This window comes from Botryllus schlosseri, chromosome 4 (genome assembly GCF_051294905.1).
Source record: "Botryllus schlosseri isolate E-star chromosome 4, Bs_hap1, whole genome shotgun sequence".
Lineage (NCBI taxonomy): Eukaryota > Metazoa > Chordata > Ascidiacea > Stolidobranchia > Styelidae > Botryllus > Botryllus schlosseri.
The window spans coordinates 11,167,587-11,183,058 of NC_137239.1; the positions used below are offsets into that span (position 1 = coordinate 11,167,587).

General features: G+C 39.2%; 1 protein-coding gene across 2 annotated transcripts; it reads left to right on the forward strand.

Annotated features, from left to right (window-relative positions):
• The first annotated feature begins 4,330 nt into the window (after positions 1 to 4,330).
• Positions 4,331 to 14,871, forward strand: LOC145437030 (uncharacterized). Of its 2 annotated transcripts, none has more exons than XM_080314197.1 (8): positions 4,331 to 4,487; positions 4,568 to 4,733; positions 6,598 to 6,687; positions 8,033 to 8,154; positions 11,803 to 11,968; positions 12,765 to 12,880; positions 14,007 to 14,280; positions 14,722 to 14,871. In XM_080314197.1, the coding sequence occupies exons 1-7, from the start codon at positions 4,358 to 4,360 to the stop codon at positions 14,183 to 14,185; spliced, it is 969 nt and encodes a 322-aa protein (XP_080170323.1). In that variant the 5' UTR covers positions 4,331 to 4,357; the 3' UTR covers positions 14,186 to 14,280; positions 14,722 to 14,871. The 2 variants fall into 2 exon arrangements, with proteins under 2 accessions (XP_080170323.1, XP_080170324.1); XM_080314198.1 differs by having other exon boundaries at positions 6,598 to 6,675.
• Positions 14,872 to 15,472: the final 601 nt, after the last annotated feature.

The following is a 15,472-nucleotide window of genomic DNA, read 5'->3' on the forward strand; positions in this document are numbered from 1 at the left end:
TGGCCTAGACCGCTAAGGCGTTAAGGTCACATACCCTTGCAAGTCCTCGTCGTAATTGTCGGTAAAGCGACGACAAATATTGATTTTAAGGGGTTATTATATCATTTGATTGCCCCAATTGATACATTTGACGACGTTAAAAACGTGAAAAAATATATATTTCAACATTGTGACATTATGTGGCCCGAGTCGCCGCTAGGTATTGTGTACTCTGTAGTCTGTACATTAATATAGGCTATAACTTCACTGAAATGTAGGGTTGGAATTACCAATAGGTTCAAAAGGTTCTTGTTCACACGAACCTGGACCTTTCAGAGGTTCACATCATCCCTAGGTATGTATGTGTGTGTGTGTGTGTGTGTGTGTGTGTGTGTGTGTGTGTGTGTGTGTGTGTGTGTGTGTGTGTGTGTGTGTGTATGTATGTATGTGGTGCTCGGCTACTACGGTGTTGCGCACCAGACCTGAGGGATATAAAGTTAAATCATATATGCCAACACGACTCTACACAATACAACAAATTATCCACGATCATATGTGCAGATCCATTAACAGACATTCCAACTTAGAGCTCACTGTACTACATTCGTTTTTTTTTTAATATGGTCTCTGGAGATCGTATCGAGGACACGTCAGTATAATATTCGACAATTCCTGGTGATGCATGTGAAATATTCATTTAAACTTTGTCTACGGCGGGGCACATACATCGTGAGCCCCATTTGTTTCATAATCTTTTTCGAAAGGTATGTTATCCGCAAAATATTGTGACATTCAAACAGTATTCGTTCACTAACACTTCCGATTTCAGCAAAGTTATGCTGTGAAAGCAAACCAACCGAAATACTATAATGTTCGTATATGGTAATTTAGCAGCGCGACGCCGCGATGCTGCTCAATTTCCTCCTATGTCCAAAGCGCCGTCAGATCATCGCATTCATTCGATATTCCAATTCTAAGTTTGCAGTCTTAACGATTTGTAGCTCTCCGAAAGCCCCTGAAAGAATGATTATTACTATTACCAGACAGGTGGCGCGTGAAGTGCTGAGTAAACCCGGTAACGTCGGAGTTTCAGAGTTGCTCATCATAACTCGTTGAGCAAGCTTAGACTTGCGTTTAATATAGCACTGGTTACTGAGCACGCGTAGTGTAATACTTTCATAAATCCACTTCATGAGCGAATGAGACTCGCCTCATTTGTTTACTCTAAAGTGCCTCAATATCTGTCTTAAAGATATTCAAATGGGCTAAACAAACATTTAAATTCCCCCACGTAGAACTCGCGGCCAATAGATTTGGTTAATCTCAATTTGGGCTTCACTATCGTACCCATTAGCTCATATCTAGTAAATTCACGTTCATGCTTAACGTGTTTATGTGTGCTTGTGACTTCAACTCGTAATTTTTAAAAATAAAATGAAACTATGCAACCTATTTTCGACTAACTAGGAGCGCTTGACAACGTTCACATCGTTATCCGCCACATGTTCAAACCTATTGGTGTTCGAACCGTAAAAGTCCTTCCAGGATATAAAAGTTTGGAACACCAGAACTTCGAATTCAAGTCTGTAATCGGTCTACATTCGGCAATGAGCTACATCATTCTAATAGGAGGATGACTTACGTTGCACTCGTAAATAAATTGGCTACACTATAGTCAGCTATTTACAGAGTAAAATTTAGGACTGAAAATCTGGACTCGAAAAACCGAAATTAAAATTTAATAAAATCATTTTAATTGGCATAGCCGGCCGCGGAGGATCTAAATTCGAAATCTATTAATCTCTCGGTCATAATTAGTGGTAATATGGTATCGTGCAATGTGCATATATATTTTGAGTGGCTCACATATTTAATTATCAAAATGTTTGTTAAACTCATATCGCTAATTCTTGAATGGAGCGTCATACGACAAGCAAACTCGATTATCAGTTACACTTACCAGTGAAACCAGACATGACTGAGGCTCATACCTCATAGGGGCGGACAGTTTCCCGTCTTGCATGATGATGTGGCCAACAGCCCCAGTCTGCCGAGATTCCCCACCACTTGCTATGAATAGATCAGATTTTAGTGACTTGTTATTATAAGCGAAAGGACTTGCATTATCGGCCTTTACGATGTAGGCTACTCAACCCTAATGTTATTTGTGGTAGCCTAATTATGGTGTTTGTCGACTACAATGGTCATTTACACCAAGCCGATATTTCTTATTTTATGATTCCGTGACCGCTGACTTGTAGCACGGCACACTTCTCGGCTTTTGTAAGACACCGCTTATGTAGGGTTACCATACGTCCTCCTTTAAAAGGATTTGTCCTCTTTTTCCAGGTTTTTGAAAATGTCTTATTCCGAGGACGCCGAAATGTTCTCCATTCTGGCAATTCGCCCTCCTAGCTTTTAGGGTCAACATGATGGATAGATTCGAGTGAAAATGGGCTTAAATGAGGCTGAACAGGAAATTCGTGGTCCGAATTATGTGACGGAAAGCGTGAAAGAAAAACTGTATTACTGGAGTTGAGCCGGACAGTTGACTTTTTGTAGTCAACCAACCACAATTTCGTGGTAAATTTTCCGGATTTTACCCCAGGATTGTAAGTCTGAAAATTTTGAAAAAGTGTTATTCTTTCCCGATTCCAAACTACCGTAACCCTAAGCTTATGCGAATGAGATGGCGAGGAAAAGCCTAGATAAATCTCCAACACTTAAGTAGGAATTCTAGAGTTGACGTCGGTAGGACTCGAACCCATAACCCATATAGGAGTTGTCGCTGTGGATTATACCACTACGCTATCTCGCCACCTATACTGAACCCTAAAGAATTGGTATTTTGGTAAATTTGGGATACAGGGCTTACCGAACGCCTCGTTGACTTAATTAAGGATTGTAACGTGTGTTGATTGACCTGAGAGAAGTAGACATGGCAGCCCCTGTACGACAATGCCGTTCTCAGATCCTCATTATGTTCGTCATTATCGGCGATAAACGGCTTTGAAGTGATATTGCTGTCGTTAAAATAGATTCATTAAATACGATTTAATTTTGCTTATGTGGATAAATGGGCGAATAGCGTATCGATTCAGCAATCCGGCCCGTCAAGTATTTGATTTTCCTCTATCCGGCCCGCCGACTGGAGAAGTTGCCCGCCTCTGTCATAGAGGCATTGGGCAAGAGTTTAACAGGTTAACGTTTTCATGAAAACAACCACACAAAACAGGAATAACTATACAAACTACAGTGGCGACTTTAACACGCTATCAACGGTTGATTTGCAGAACTAAATTCATTTCTACAAGCTTTGATGGCTTACATTCCGCAATCTAGAAGAATCATACCAAGTTAAAAAGGCACCGTAAGCGGCATCACAACTGTGTAAATAATACAATATTTATTTCATGAGCGATTCTTAGGACTTACATTTTCATTATAATTTTGTAAGAGAATATAGATATAATGAAGCATAAGGTAGTACAAGCGCAAAACAAAACCCACTGTTTGTTCTGTACGTAGTTGATGGAAAGCGTATACATAGCTAGATAAATATAATCGGCTAGTACGCATAGCTCCATGACACTGGAGATTTCGGAACTACCTTTGCTGTTATTCACAGGGGTTCTTCGTCTTTTTATAGAGTCGTGGCCCACTTTCCGATTTGAAAATATTTCTAGTCTCGAAACGTAGAACCAGTTGGGAGTCACACTTCCAACGTTTGCCTGAGACAGAGGATTGGGTATGACTACTCCTTTAATGTTATAATGCTGCAGGGACGAATATCAATTATTGCAAGAATTAGTTTGTGCGGGATAGATCAGTAACGATAATCCAAAAGTAACAAGCGACTAAATACTGTATAATACTGAGTTGCATCCTACGCTCATGTCAAATGCCGTATGAATGGGACTGACGGCCAGTGCGTTCTGATAAGGTAATACCAATTAGTTAGTTTGTATCGAGTAAAAGGAGATCTTGTATGCACACCTGATTTTCATGATGTTGCAAATATTTCTCGCGTACAGTAAAATTGTCAGCTTCTATCATATAGTAGCGATAAGATAAAGTCCCGGAGCCAAGTTACTTATATGTCAGGTGTAATTACATGAACTAAGAGCAAACATATGATTATTTATATGAGCAACTCATTTGAAACACGGTCGATCTCAGACCTTCGCGGGCTTGATTTCAATTTTGTTGCTCGTATATGACGCCGGGCTATTTGCAACAAATCATTCACTCTAAACCTGACCTGTATACAAAATAGCTTTCAATAGAATGCAGAAAAGGTTGCTACCAAATTATATCTCACTTCATACCTAGCAAACGATATCGCACGCTAGTGATTAAAGCTGTCGTACTCGTCTCCATGTTCAGTGTCTCTTCCTTGATAACTAATACCTACATTGAAACTGTGAATGAAAACTTGTCGAATCTGACGATGTTCAGAGCACTTATATTCTTCTGCACGTTTGTGTCGTTTAAAGTAGCCTTTGCAGGTAATGAATGTCCTTTAATATATATTTTATTTATCCTAATAATCATATAAACACCTGGTGTTCTTACTCTATGTTTACAGCTCTTCAAAACCGTATCACATTCCGTGGGACAACATTGAAATATTACGCTGGCCAATCGGACAATGCAATCTTTGCTGCAGCCACAATAAGCTGTCATCAGAAAGGAGGATGGCATGTGATGCCGAAAGACAAAAATCTGAATGATGCAGTATCTGATGTATCACAGTGGGTTTTGCAACCATATTCTTACGCATAAGGTTGCATTCAAAACAAAAATATCATAGAAATAATCATGTTTAAACGTGGTCCTTGCTCAAGACATGTTTTCTTTATCCTTTTTAGCAATGAATTTCCACATATGAACAATAACATCTAAGATTACAATACAGTGGGACAATAAGATTGCACTGCATTGACTAAAAACTGCTTCGACTTTTCCACATTCTCGTCAATGTTATCCATAAATAGATCAACCTAACCAACGGGGGGATTTGACACTATCTAGACGACTCAATTGCCGCAGGTATTCATGAACGTCGAATTTCTCGAGAACGTCTTTGATTCAGCGACTTAAACAGCGACAATTGTCAAGAGCGTGACCAGAACAAACACAAAGACATGGCGAACAATACTAACTCCATTTATACTAGTGACTTTGACTTTGTGTCATAATGACGTCAGGAATCTTTGATTATGACGTAACGCGCAATTGACATTGGTATATGACTCCTTGGGAATTACAAGTGAAAATATAGGGCCAATTTTTCTCATTTGGCGAAAAATGTTCCTGTCTCCTGTCTTAATCGGAACACAGAATATATCTTTGACCAGAACTATACATCATCTTGCGTCATTTTTACGGTCGGGGGCCATCATCATCAGAACATCCATTCGATATAGTAGTGTATTACTATGCGCTATTACGAGGGGGATTTTTTGGCAGTGCAAATAAGGTCAGAAAATTTTCAAAATTGTTTAGATAGTCAAAACATTATTGCACCCTGCATTTCGTTGGAATCGTAGACTGCCTCTGATCTCGTCATTTGACATTTTACAGCTTGGAGTCTATTTTATAGGCCTACTGTTGTAGACAGCCAGGCAGCTCATGATCCGCTCATTGTGGATCATAAACTGCCAAATGGAACAGTAGGTTGAAATGGTGTTATGCAATGTGCCGCAATATCCCAACGGATTTTGTGACAACTGTAGGTACGGTGCTTTCGCTTTTCGGTTTTCGAAATACCGAAATTGTCAAATACACACGAACAACAACGTTTGCATTTATATGCGAGAGCTTCCAAGAGAGTTTCGCAGGCACTGAAATGGCAAAATGATTTGTGTCTTGTGCAGTCAATTCGTGAATTGTGACAAGCGTTCAGTGTTTCCAGCCAACAGCTGCTGCTGCTGAACGTTATTTCTCCATTTTGGCAAGCTACTTAGTAAAGACAGACACTTTCTACCCGAGAATGTATGAAAATACCTTTCTTTTTACTGCAATAAATTTTAACAATTTGTACCACAGACCGTACTGTAATTACTGGAATTCTTCATAGGTCTAGATTTCATTAAAACAAAGTTTTTTTTTTCATACAGAGATTTGTCATTTCTTTAAGCCAGCAGATTTATTCAGGATACAAGATACTACGGCTAGACAATTCTAACCAGAAATGTAGAAAACTAGCACAATTCTAGCATTATGTGCGAAAACACTTAATTCAAATACATGCATTAAGATTTTGTCAAAATTAAGTTTTTTAGTGCAAAATCTTCCGCTTTTTAGGTAAAAAAAATCACTCTGGGTTGTATACTTATCTTATCACTGCTTAACTGACGGCGATGTGGAGGGTTCAGATCATTCCATATCATAAACGTCCACTATATCTAGTGCAAGTCGTTCGAAGGTTCATACTGCATGTTTTTATAGAAAGTATCTGCATGAATATACAGCATTTGAAAAGAAAAATTGATCTTAAATGGCACTCGTTTGCAACACTGAATAAAACGTGTGTCGAGCGCAGTGTTTTAAAACACATTCTGTTTTAAATGCAACCCTACCTATGCAATAGAAGGTGACATTTGTGCCTTACAGGGGAAAGTTTGTTTGGATTGGAGGATCGGACTTATTTGGTGAAGGGGGATACGAGTGGAACGACGGAGAAGACTTGGAGTGGGCGAATTGGTAATCTACTACCAGTTTTCAAAATGATCCTTACCTCACCACATCCAAAATGTGGCTGGCTTCTTCATCAACAATTGGCCTATTTTACAGAGAAATTAAAATGCCTATTATATTACCGGTCTTATGGTAGTAAGGCATTGCCTTGGAGTCGCAGTCATTTTCCAGGCACTTCAAATTTCGACTCAAGTACTGTCCTTTTAAAGATTTTGAAATCGAGTCAACAGTGAAGTCACAGAAGTTTTCGAAGTAAATTGTCTCAGTCATCTGCTATTAAGTAAATCAGTAACTATTTTTACTGTGTTCTAGTTAATGACCGCATGTGGACTTCGTTTATGTATTGGCTTCGCAGTCAAGGTTGCGGTGAAGTGTTTTTTTTTTTATTACGAGTAATGTTTTCTGTTAGAGGAACGCGATGCTCAGTAATAGATAGGTCCATGTTCAATTTGTTCACTGACGTACCTTAACATGTTCTTTACTCGGGATCTTTTATGGAGACCAATTAGCATGATTTTTTTAATTATGTTAGCAGCATATATGTATAGTTCATTGCAACAGCGATTCCGATCCCACCCTATTACCTTTTTAAATCCAAACTTTCTACCTTTTTATTTTTATTTGAAAGTTAACGTAGGACATAAATGATGTATTTCATGGTAAGCATAAGCAATAAGCATGTATCTTTCTTATTTGTTTTTCTTATATATTTCATAGCATCACGTCGTTTTTGTCTCTGTTCCCGCTTTTGCTTCAAGACTAGGCTAATGTAATATTCGCCACCCGATCAGAACAGCTAGCAGTAACGAGTCGACGTGCGCATATATGAACGTGTTAGATATCTAGGTGTTTGACATGTTTGCTTGGGACTTTGTTTTACTTCATTTTATCCTTCATGTCAGGGGTGGTCAAACTGTGACTCACGACCCACGCGGCTCTTCAATGATCGCACATTGTACTAATTTCATGCCAACCACACGAGATATACCTACTTAAAACGCCATCGAACGGTAGCCATGTACATTTACGCAATTTAGCAAAATGAGGAAACTCACAAAGACCGCGGCCCTGGCGAAATCAAACCACAGGATTACGGTTGATATGACACTACTATATAATCTAGGCGATTTATACTCCTGACGGGTTTTTAAAATATTCCCGAGGTATCATTGTGTCCCTGTATGCATTGTGCCCCACCTTCCCCTATACACTTTATTGAGAGGCATTAAACTCGTATTTTCGATTTTGTGGGTTGCGTCTCTTTTAAAACGATGTTTTGCGATATGGGGCTCGAACATAAAACACGTCTTGCCGCCCTCCCCCATATTCTAAACGATAATATCATATCTAGGCACTCAGGGCAACCCGACGACCACCAGGATAATGAGGACTGCATGCATACGAATTTCGGTGCTAAAGGGAAATGGAATGACCGTCCTTGTGAAGATACAAGCGGTTACGTCTGTCAGATACGTAAGTCGCATGCGAGCACTAGATTGTATGTCATCATCTATCATCAGTATATAGTTAGTATCATTCCTCCCAAATGCACATTGTTCTTGCTCGCAGTGTGTATGTTGTATACCAACCACGGCTGTGGAGTCGGTTCATTTCACCGCCCACTGCAACGATATAGCCTACCAACCGTGGCTCACTGCGACCCCGAAATCGTTAAACACACCTAGTACACGACTCCAGCTCCGAATGTTGATATTTTCGTCACATATCCAAATGCACATTTCTGTAAATCTATATGTTTGTTTTGGGATGCAAAATATCCCCAACCCGTTTTTCGATAACATGTAACTCATTGATTTGATAGTAATGAATAAATGGCTTACTATCGGGCTGGATAAAAACTAGTTGTAAGGTAAGGGGGTTGCATATAGGCTGACCAATGTATAGTAATAGTAATCATGTCGTAGCCAGTTCGACAAATACGCTTTTCCAAGGCTATACAGCAACCCGTCGTACGGCCTTTTGCGCCTACGAATGATAGACTCCCGAAGTAGACTATGAAATCTCAATTGCAATAACTGTAGTTAGGCCTGTGGTTCTCAACTGCCGTCCGTGGCAAGTTTCCTGCCAGTTCACCAGATACATTCGAATTTTATATCTCAATTCCAGAATGCAAGAAGGTGGGTGTTTGTCTAGTAATTAGCTGAAAAAACATCCAATTTTAAACTTATTAGGAACTTTGGAAAGTATATTTTGTATGGTGTTGTAATTGAGAGTTCATAGTCTACCTTGGGCGTGCGTCACAATGGCGCAAGTGATATAAAACTGCTTAAAAGTGGCCTGCAACTCGTTTCGGACAAGTTATATACGAAAGCTACTTAGACTTTGAAACAAACTTCGTTAAATTCCAACAGTGAAATTAAGCGACACTTGGCAGTATAATAAGCTCGAGGAAATAGCAAATTCGCATTTCTGTCAAGTATGCCGAATAATCACAATCAGATTAGTAGTCTATAACCGGACTTCGCGGGCTTAGCCTTGCGAAAACTTCAATGGAAGCACATATAAATATCTAGTATCAAAAAGACACCATTAAATGAAGTTTCTAATTTTACATTCAAGTTGCATGCATTTGTCGTTATTAAATTTAGAATGAATTTTGGTTTTTGAATGTTCACCGATACGCAACGTTTGATATGAAATTTTACCGATCCGCATGGTCAATAAGGTCGAGAATCAATCGTCTTAAGTGAATCGCGAACCAAATCTGCATTTTAGGGGCATCTCGCGACCAAGTCTCACACATCAAAAAGAAGACATATTAGATTCTATATTTTTGCGAGCATGTATAACTATAACACAGGAGTTCCTAAAATATATGTCTCGGCCCTAACATTGGTCGGGAATGGTATAATTTTGGTAAGCTGGAAGCTTCGATCACTTCGTTTGTGGTCAATTTAATTGTGAGAGAACAATGGAGGCCCAGTAGAACGCACGATCATTGAATGATAATCGCTCTAACGGGTTACACCAGCGCTACGCGAACAATCCGAACATATGCAAGATACAGTGATTTTTATCCACATCGATTACTTGATGACTTGAAATTGACTCGTGGATTTCAAGTCACGAGTCACGAGTCAATCCACATTTCTGAGACGCCGAGTCAAGTCAAGTTCAGTCAAGTCATTTTAGCAAAGTGACTCAAGTCAAGTCAAGTCATACGAAAAAGGTGACTCAAGTCATCCCAACACTGGCTTGACCCGCAATCATAAAATATCTAAAACGAAATACACAATAGGTAGTCAATGAATGATGCTTCTTTAACCAATCAATGAAATTGATATATATATATACATTGTTTGTTTGGGGTATTCATGGTGTTTGTTGACTACTATGGTCATTTACACCAGGCCGATATTCTTGCTATTTTCCTTAACTTCCGACTTATAGCACGGCCCACCTCTAGGCTTTTTGTAAGACACCGCTTACGCCGATGAGGTGGCGAGGAGGAGCCTAGGCAAACCTCCAACACTTAGGTATCATAATTCTGAAGTCGACCTCGGTCGGACTCGAACCCGCACCCATTGGTGTATAATACATCGTTGTCTAACATAAAAAATCTAGCTGGCGTACGGGATTCATCTTGATTTGATATGTCTATTGTATCATAAAAACCAAATCCGTGTTGGCTACTGTATACGTTGCTTATTGGGTAATATCGGAAACCAGGTTTACACTATGCTCAATATCTATGTAGCAATAGTCAGACGACGAATACGTTGTCCTGGCTGACCTAGACAGTTACAGCTTTTAGTCCCTTGTAAGTCCTCGACGAAATTGTTATCAAAGCGACGGAAGATATTGATTTTATGGAATTAATATAGCATTAGATTGCTCTGATTGATACAATTGGCGAAATCAGCATGTACTTCAACATTGTGGCATGATGTGACCTGAGTTGTCGCTAGGTATCGTGTGCCTTAAAATACCATCTCACTGAAATGTAGAGTTGGAATTAGCAATATGTCCACGTCCACGTTCGCGTTCACACAGAACCTTTCAAAACGGTTCGCGTTCACACGAACCTGAACCTTTCAGGGGTTCACACCATCCCTAGTTTAGCCAACCTGCGACAGCCATATTTTGCAAAGGTTTTACCGCCGCCGATCTTTGTGGCACTTCACTTTGCCCATCCGTATATCGGCGAAAACTTAACGTCTTCAAGTTTCCCAGCACGGTTACCCTCGAAATATATGTGTCTCATAGTCCCGCATCCGCCCGTTGCACTCCCCTACACGAAAGTAAACTAAAGGTCGTCGGCGGTGTTTTCCAGAAAAACCAATGTTGCACAAATCTAATCCTGAAATCAAACCAATTTGTGTATTTCAAAAGTCAGTAAATTTTCACAAACAGGCGACATTGCAGTGACGACTTTGCGACGTGTCTCGCTTGTTGGCTATAGTGCCCAACACAGTGACCGCGGATAGGAATAGATCATAGAATAACCACAGAAAATCGCGCGAAGTTCGGTGAAATTTTTTTTGTTGCAAGAAATCCAACAAATATTACATATACATATTAAGCGATCAGTCTGGTGCCTCCGCGACTCAAAATTATACCTTTCGTGACCAATGCGTTAAAAATCCCTGCTGTAGGCTATACGAAACAATTTGCTGACAAAATATCTGCATTCTAAGATTGTATAGGATTGTAATTATAAATTTTGATTTCTTGACACGTAACCACATCTATAGAAGTTGATGCTAATATTCTCTACTATCATCCATTGATTCTCTTTCATTGATTCTCTTTAATTTCGGCATCAAGCCGCTTCTAGTGGAATATTAAATCCTCCGTTTATTGCGGAATAGTGCAAAAATGAGAGTGAGAGTGAGATTGCGAAAATTGCTACCCGGATTCCACCTAAATGCATGAAGCGCAAGGGGTAGGGTTTAGGCCTACGTAATGAAGAGCTTTTGAATGAAATCCATCTGATCGTTAAAAAAGTGATAAAGCCTGCATCACGTTTGTGATATATCTGATAAACCATTTCTTTGCGCGCTATAAGTTCGTACAATTTGTCAGAGCACCAAGTCATTTCCGTCGAAACTCGACTAGGAATTAAGATATATACCGACAGTATATACTTACATTTTTTAGCGGGGACCGAGGCGTCATCGGGTGAAAACAGGGAATTAACGGTTTACGCAGGGCAGTACGCGACGTCTTATCTCCATGCGAAAAGATTTTGTCAAAATCGCAGATCTAGACTCGCGTTGCTGCAAAATGACGATCGGCTGGAAAATCTGGTGACGGAATTTGACGGGTTGGTTTCGAATTGTGTATTCGGTATAGAATTACTACGGTGAAGCTTCTTTGACATAGAGTTGCCCAGTGCCGACACTAAGAAGTTTTGTTCAATGCGCTGATAAGATTTTACCTACAATGGAGTGTAACTCTCGCATATATATATATGAATTGAATAATAATTACCATGCAATATTATATATGGGTTTTTAAATTATTATATTCTTTATTCACAGTAAAACTCGTAAATGCACACATAATCCGGGAAGCAACCCGCCATTAAAAGAAAATGGCTAATTAATAATAAATATTATTAATTATTTATTATTTATTTAATTAAATAATAAATATTAATAATAATAATTATTATTAAACGTTTTCAGTGTAATTGCGAAACTTGTACCTATTTTTATCTAGATTAGTCATTTTGTATCAGAAAGGAATATGTAACTCTATATTGTTTATAAAAACTAGCACCACCAATCGACTATAACAAAAGTCAGTCAGGACTCGATCGTGTCAATCTTATTTTTTAAACCACTGACCTGAGTGCTCTTCGGACCTTTCGTTTTCTACGACAACGTGATCTAGTTCGGACATAACTTGAAAATTGAAGAGACATTGAAGCGGTAGAGTCTAATTTTACTTGAGTATCAACAGTCACTACTTTGACAGCCTCTAATATTTACTGCATGTCCGGAGAAACGATGTCGGAATGTTCTCCTATTGGCGATTAAAGCAAGATCTTCCCAAACGTAGCCAAATCACCGCATTTTAATGACGTTTGACCACAAGCTATCATTTTATAACTCAAGGTCCATGGAATATTGGGTATCCAAGTTTGAAGATGTCGAGTCGTGCAGCTCCGTATCTCGCTACGGCCTTTCAGATGCAAATTGCCTCAAAGTGTTGCCGCTCATATGCGAGCAAGGTCAGTACTGAATATTGCATTACATGTGTTGATTGCTGATCGTAGCGGTGTATTAGGAGAACAATATTCATAGGAAAGTATTTTCTAAGAATCGTCAAATCATCGTCGTAAATGTTTTTAAGGGGCTAAGTATATATGGAATATGCAATCGAATCCATTCTCAGATTATCAAGCAAAGCAAACAACTTACAGTGGCTTATCCATCAAGTCGTAGGGCGATTTGTTGTGCTATTTGTCTTATTATCACACAATTTTCATTTAGGCCCATATATAGTTGACACCATGGTATCTGCATATATGATCACATACATGTACAATTAGCGTGACAAAGCACTACCAACAGTTACACGGAGATATCATCTACCTACAAAATACCATAAAACGCAGGGATTGTCCTATCAGAATATATTTTAAAATACAAATTTTATTGCCACAATCGTTGGGGATTGTGCTCACTTTTATCAGAGATAGTCAGATTCAACGAAGTTACAATGCGTGTTGGGGGCCGGTATGGCGCAACGTCGCTCCGTGAGAAGCTACATGTTTTTAAATTACAATTATGTTTAAGTCAAATAGATGTTGCGTGATGATCATCCAAACAAAGCGGGGGAATTTAAGTAAGCTGTAACGCGATTTGACAAATTCAGAGTTGGATCAATATTATGGTACTGGCAAAACACATAAATTATGAAAATGTGGAAACATATTTTTGAACCATACTTGGCAATTTTCATACCATACCATGATTGCACATTTGGAGGAGATTTATTCAACTTGAAAACTTCCGTCGCGCTTCGGGCGATTTCACGGCACCATAGGTCTGGATTTGAATATGATTAGTATGAGAAATATGTGCATATTTTAGAGAAATAACCATATGGACGCCGCCGATTACACGCATTGAACAGGACTGTATGATAAGAGGTTGGCTGAAAAACATTTTCAAACGGAAAATGGGTCACGGCTAAAAGAGGTTGAGAACTCCTGGTATAGGTTGTGTACACCTAATGCGCGTAATCACCACCTGTACATCAGAGGCCGCATGAGCCAATTTTCAATTTCATCACGTTGTGAATCTCTTCACGCTCATTTCAATTTTATAACATACTCTCTAATTACCTTGCAGATGCGCCCAATACTCTGGTAGTTTCTGCGGAGGAGCCAGAGTTAGAGACGGGGTCGGATTTCACAGTTGAATGTACTGCCTCTGGCATTCCCATTCCAGAAGTTAAGTGGTACCGTGATGGGCGTTACGTCTCGCACCAGATAAACGAGACTTGGCCAATCATCATTGATACTAAATAATGTATCTTCAGACGATGCGGGCATGTACGTCTGCAAAGCAATTAATGACGTCGGAGGAGAACGTCGAAGTATGAAAGGATATTCCTTCATTGGAGGTAGGTATCCTACTTAGCAGCTATGTGGATTTCCCCGCATTTAAAACCGATTTTCATACATTGCGATAATGTGGTAGTTTATCAGGATCGCAGTTATGTCTCATTTCACAAGCTATTTCTCAAAATATATGTGTCGCTGCAATCTTCCTAATATTCTTCTTTCAATTAGTCCATGGAAACAGGCAAGCCAGATGATATATTTCAATTTGGTAAAGAGCATTGTAATTCAGAAAATTAGGATGCATACTTTTCTATAGTTTAGGTCTACTACAGATGTCTAGTGGGTATAGCATATTTCGTACTATGACTGCTTATTGCTAGAAACTTGGTATGTATCATTTAAATCGGAGCGCATAGACGGGAAAGACAAAAATCAAATTGCTGGTTCGGCCAATCAAAGTTAATTAGTGACGCTCATTGCACTTTGTTATTTCATTGCAGTCACCAACGTCCTGGGATGAAGATATTATGGAAATCATGAATCAGTCGATTTATCTGAACATATAGACAATTATTTTGAAATCAACTTATAATCTTTCAATTTTAATAATATCTGAAGCTCTCGTTAACAACATGGTTGCACAAACTTTATCCAAAGCGGGTCGTATTAAAGGTTTCCGGAAGCATTCGCGTACAGTAAGCGTTGTGCTACCTGTACGAAATTGAAGATTGAAGCAGGCGATAGCTGTTACGTATGTAGATTTTTGAAAGAGGGACAGCATTCATAATTGAAGCAACGTTGCTGATGAAACATCGTGATAAAACCATGAAGTGGAGATAACGTTGGGATGTAGGAAACGCAATGTTGTAGGCCAAGATAGAGCTTCTGTTGCCTGTTAGCACCGGAAGAATATTTCAATACTTGCTCCACGTCAATCGCAGAAAAAATCAAACATCTCTAGTTCATTAATTCAATATTTTTTTAAATCTTTTCATCAATTCAAAAACACCACAAGATTGCGATACAATGGCACTACCGGAAGGTGTCAACAATGTCTATTCGTCACGATATTCGTGGCCGAGGACACAGACATGACCAAATTGGTGAGCAAGGTTTGCATGGGTGTAGTGTGCAGTAGAGCGCCGCCTGCTAACACAACCAATGAGTATTTGTTCGTTAATAGTCATCGTTGAGATCTTTGAACATTTGGATATTTTGCGTCGGGATGACTGCGAATTCTGGAGCAAAATT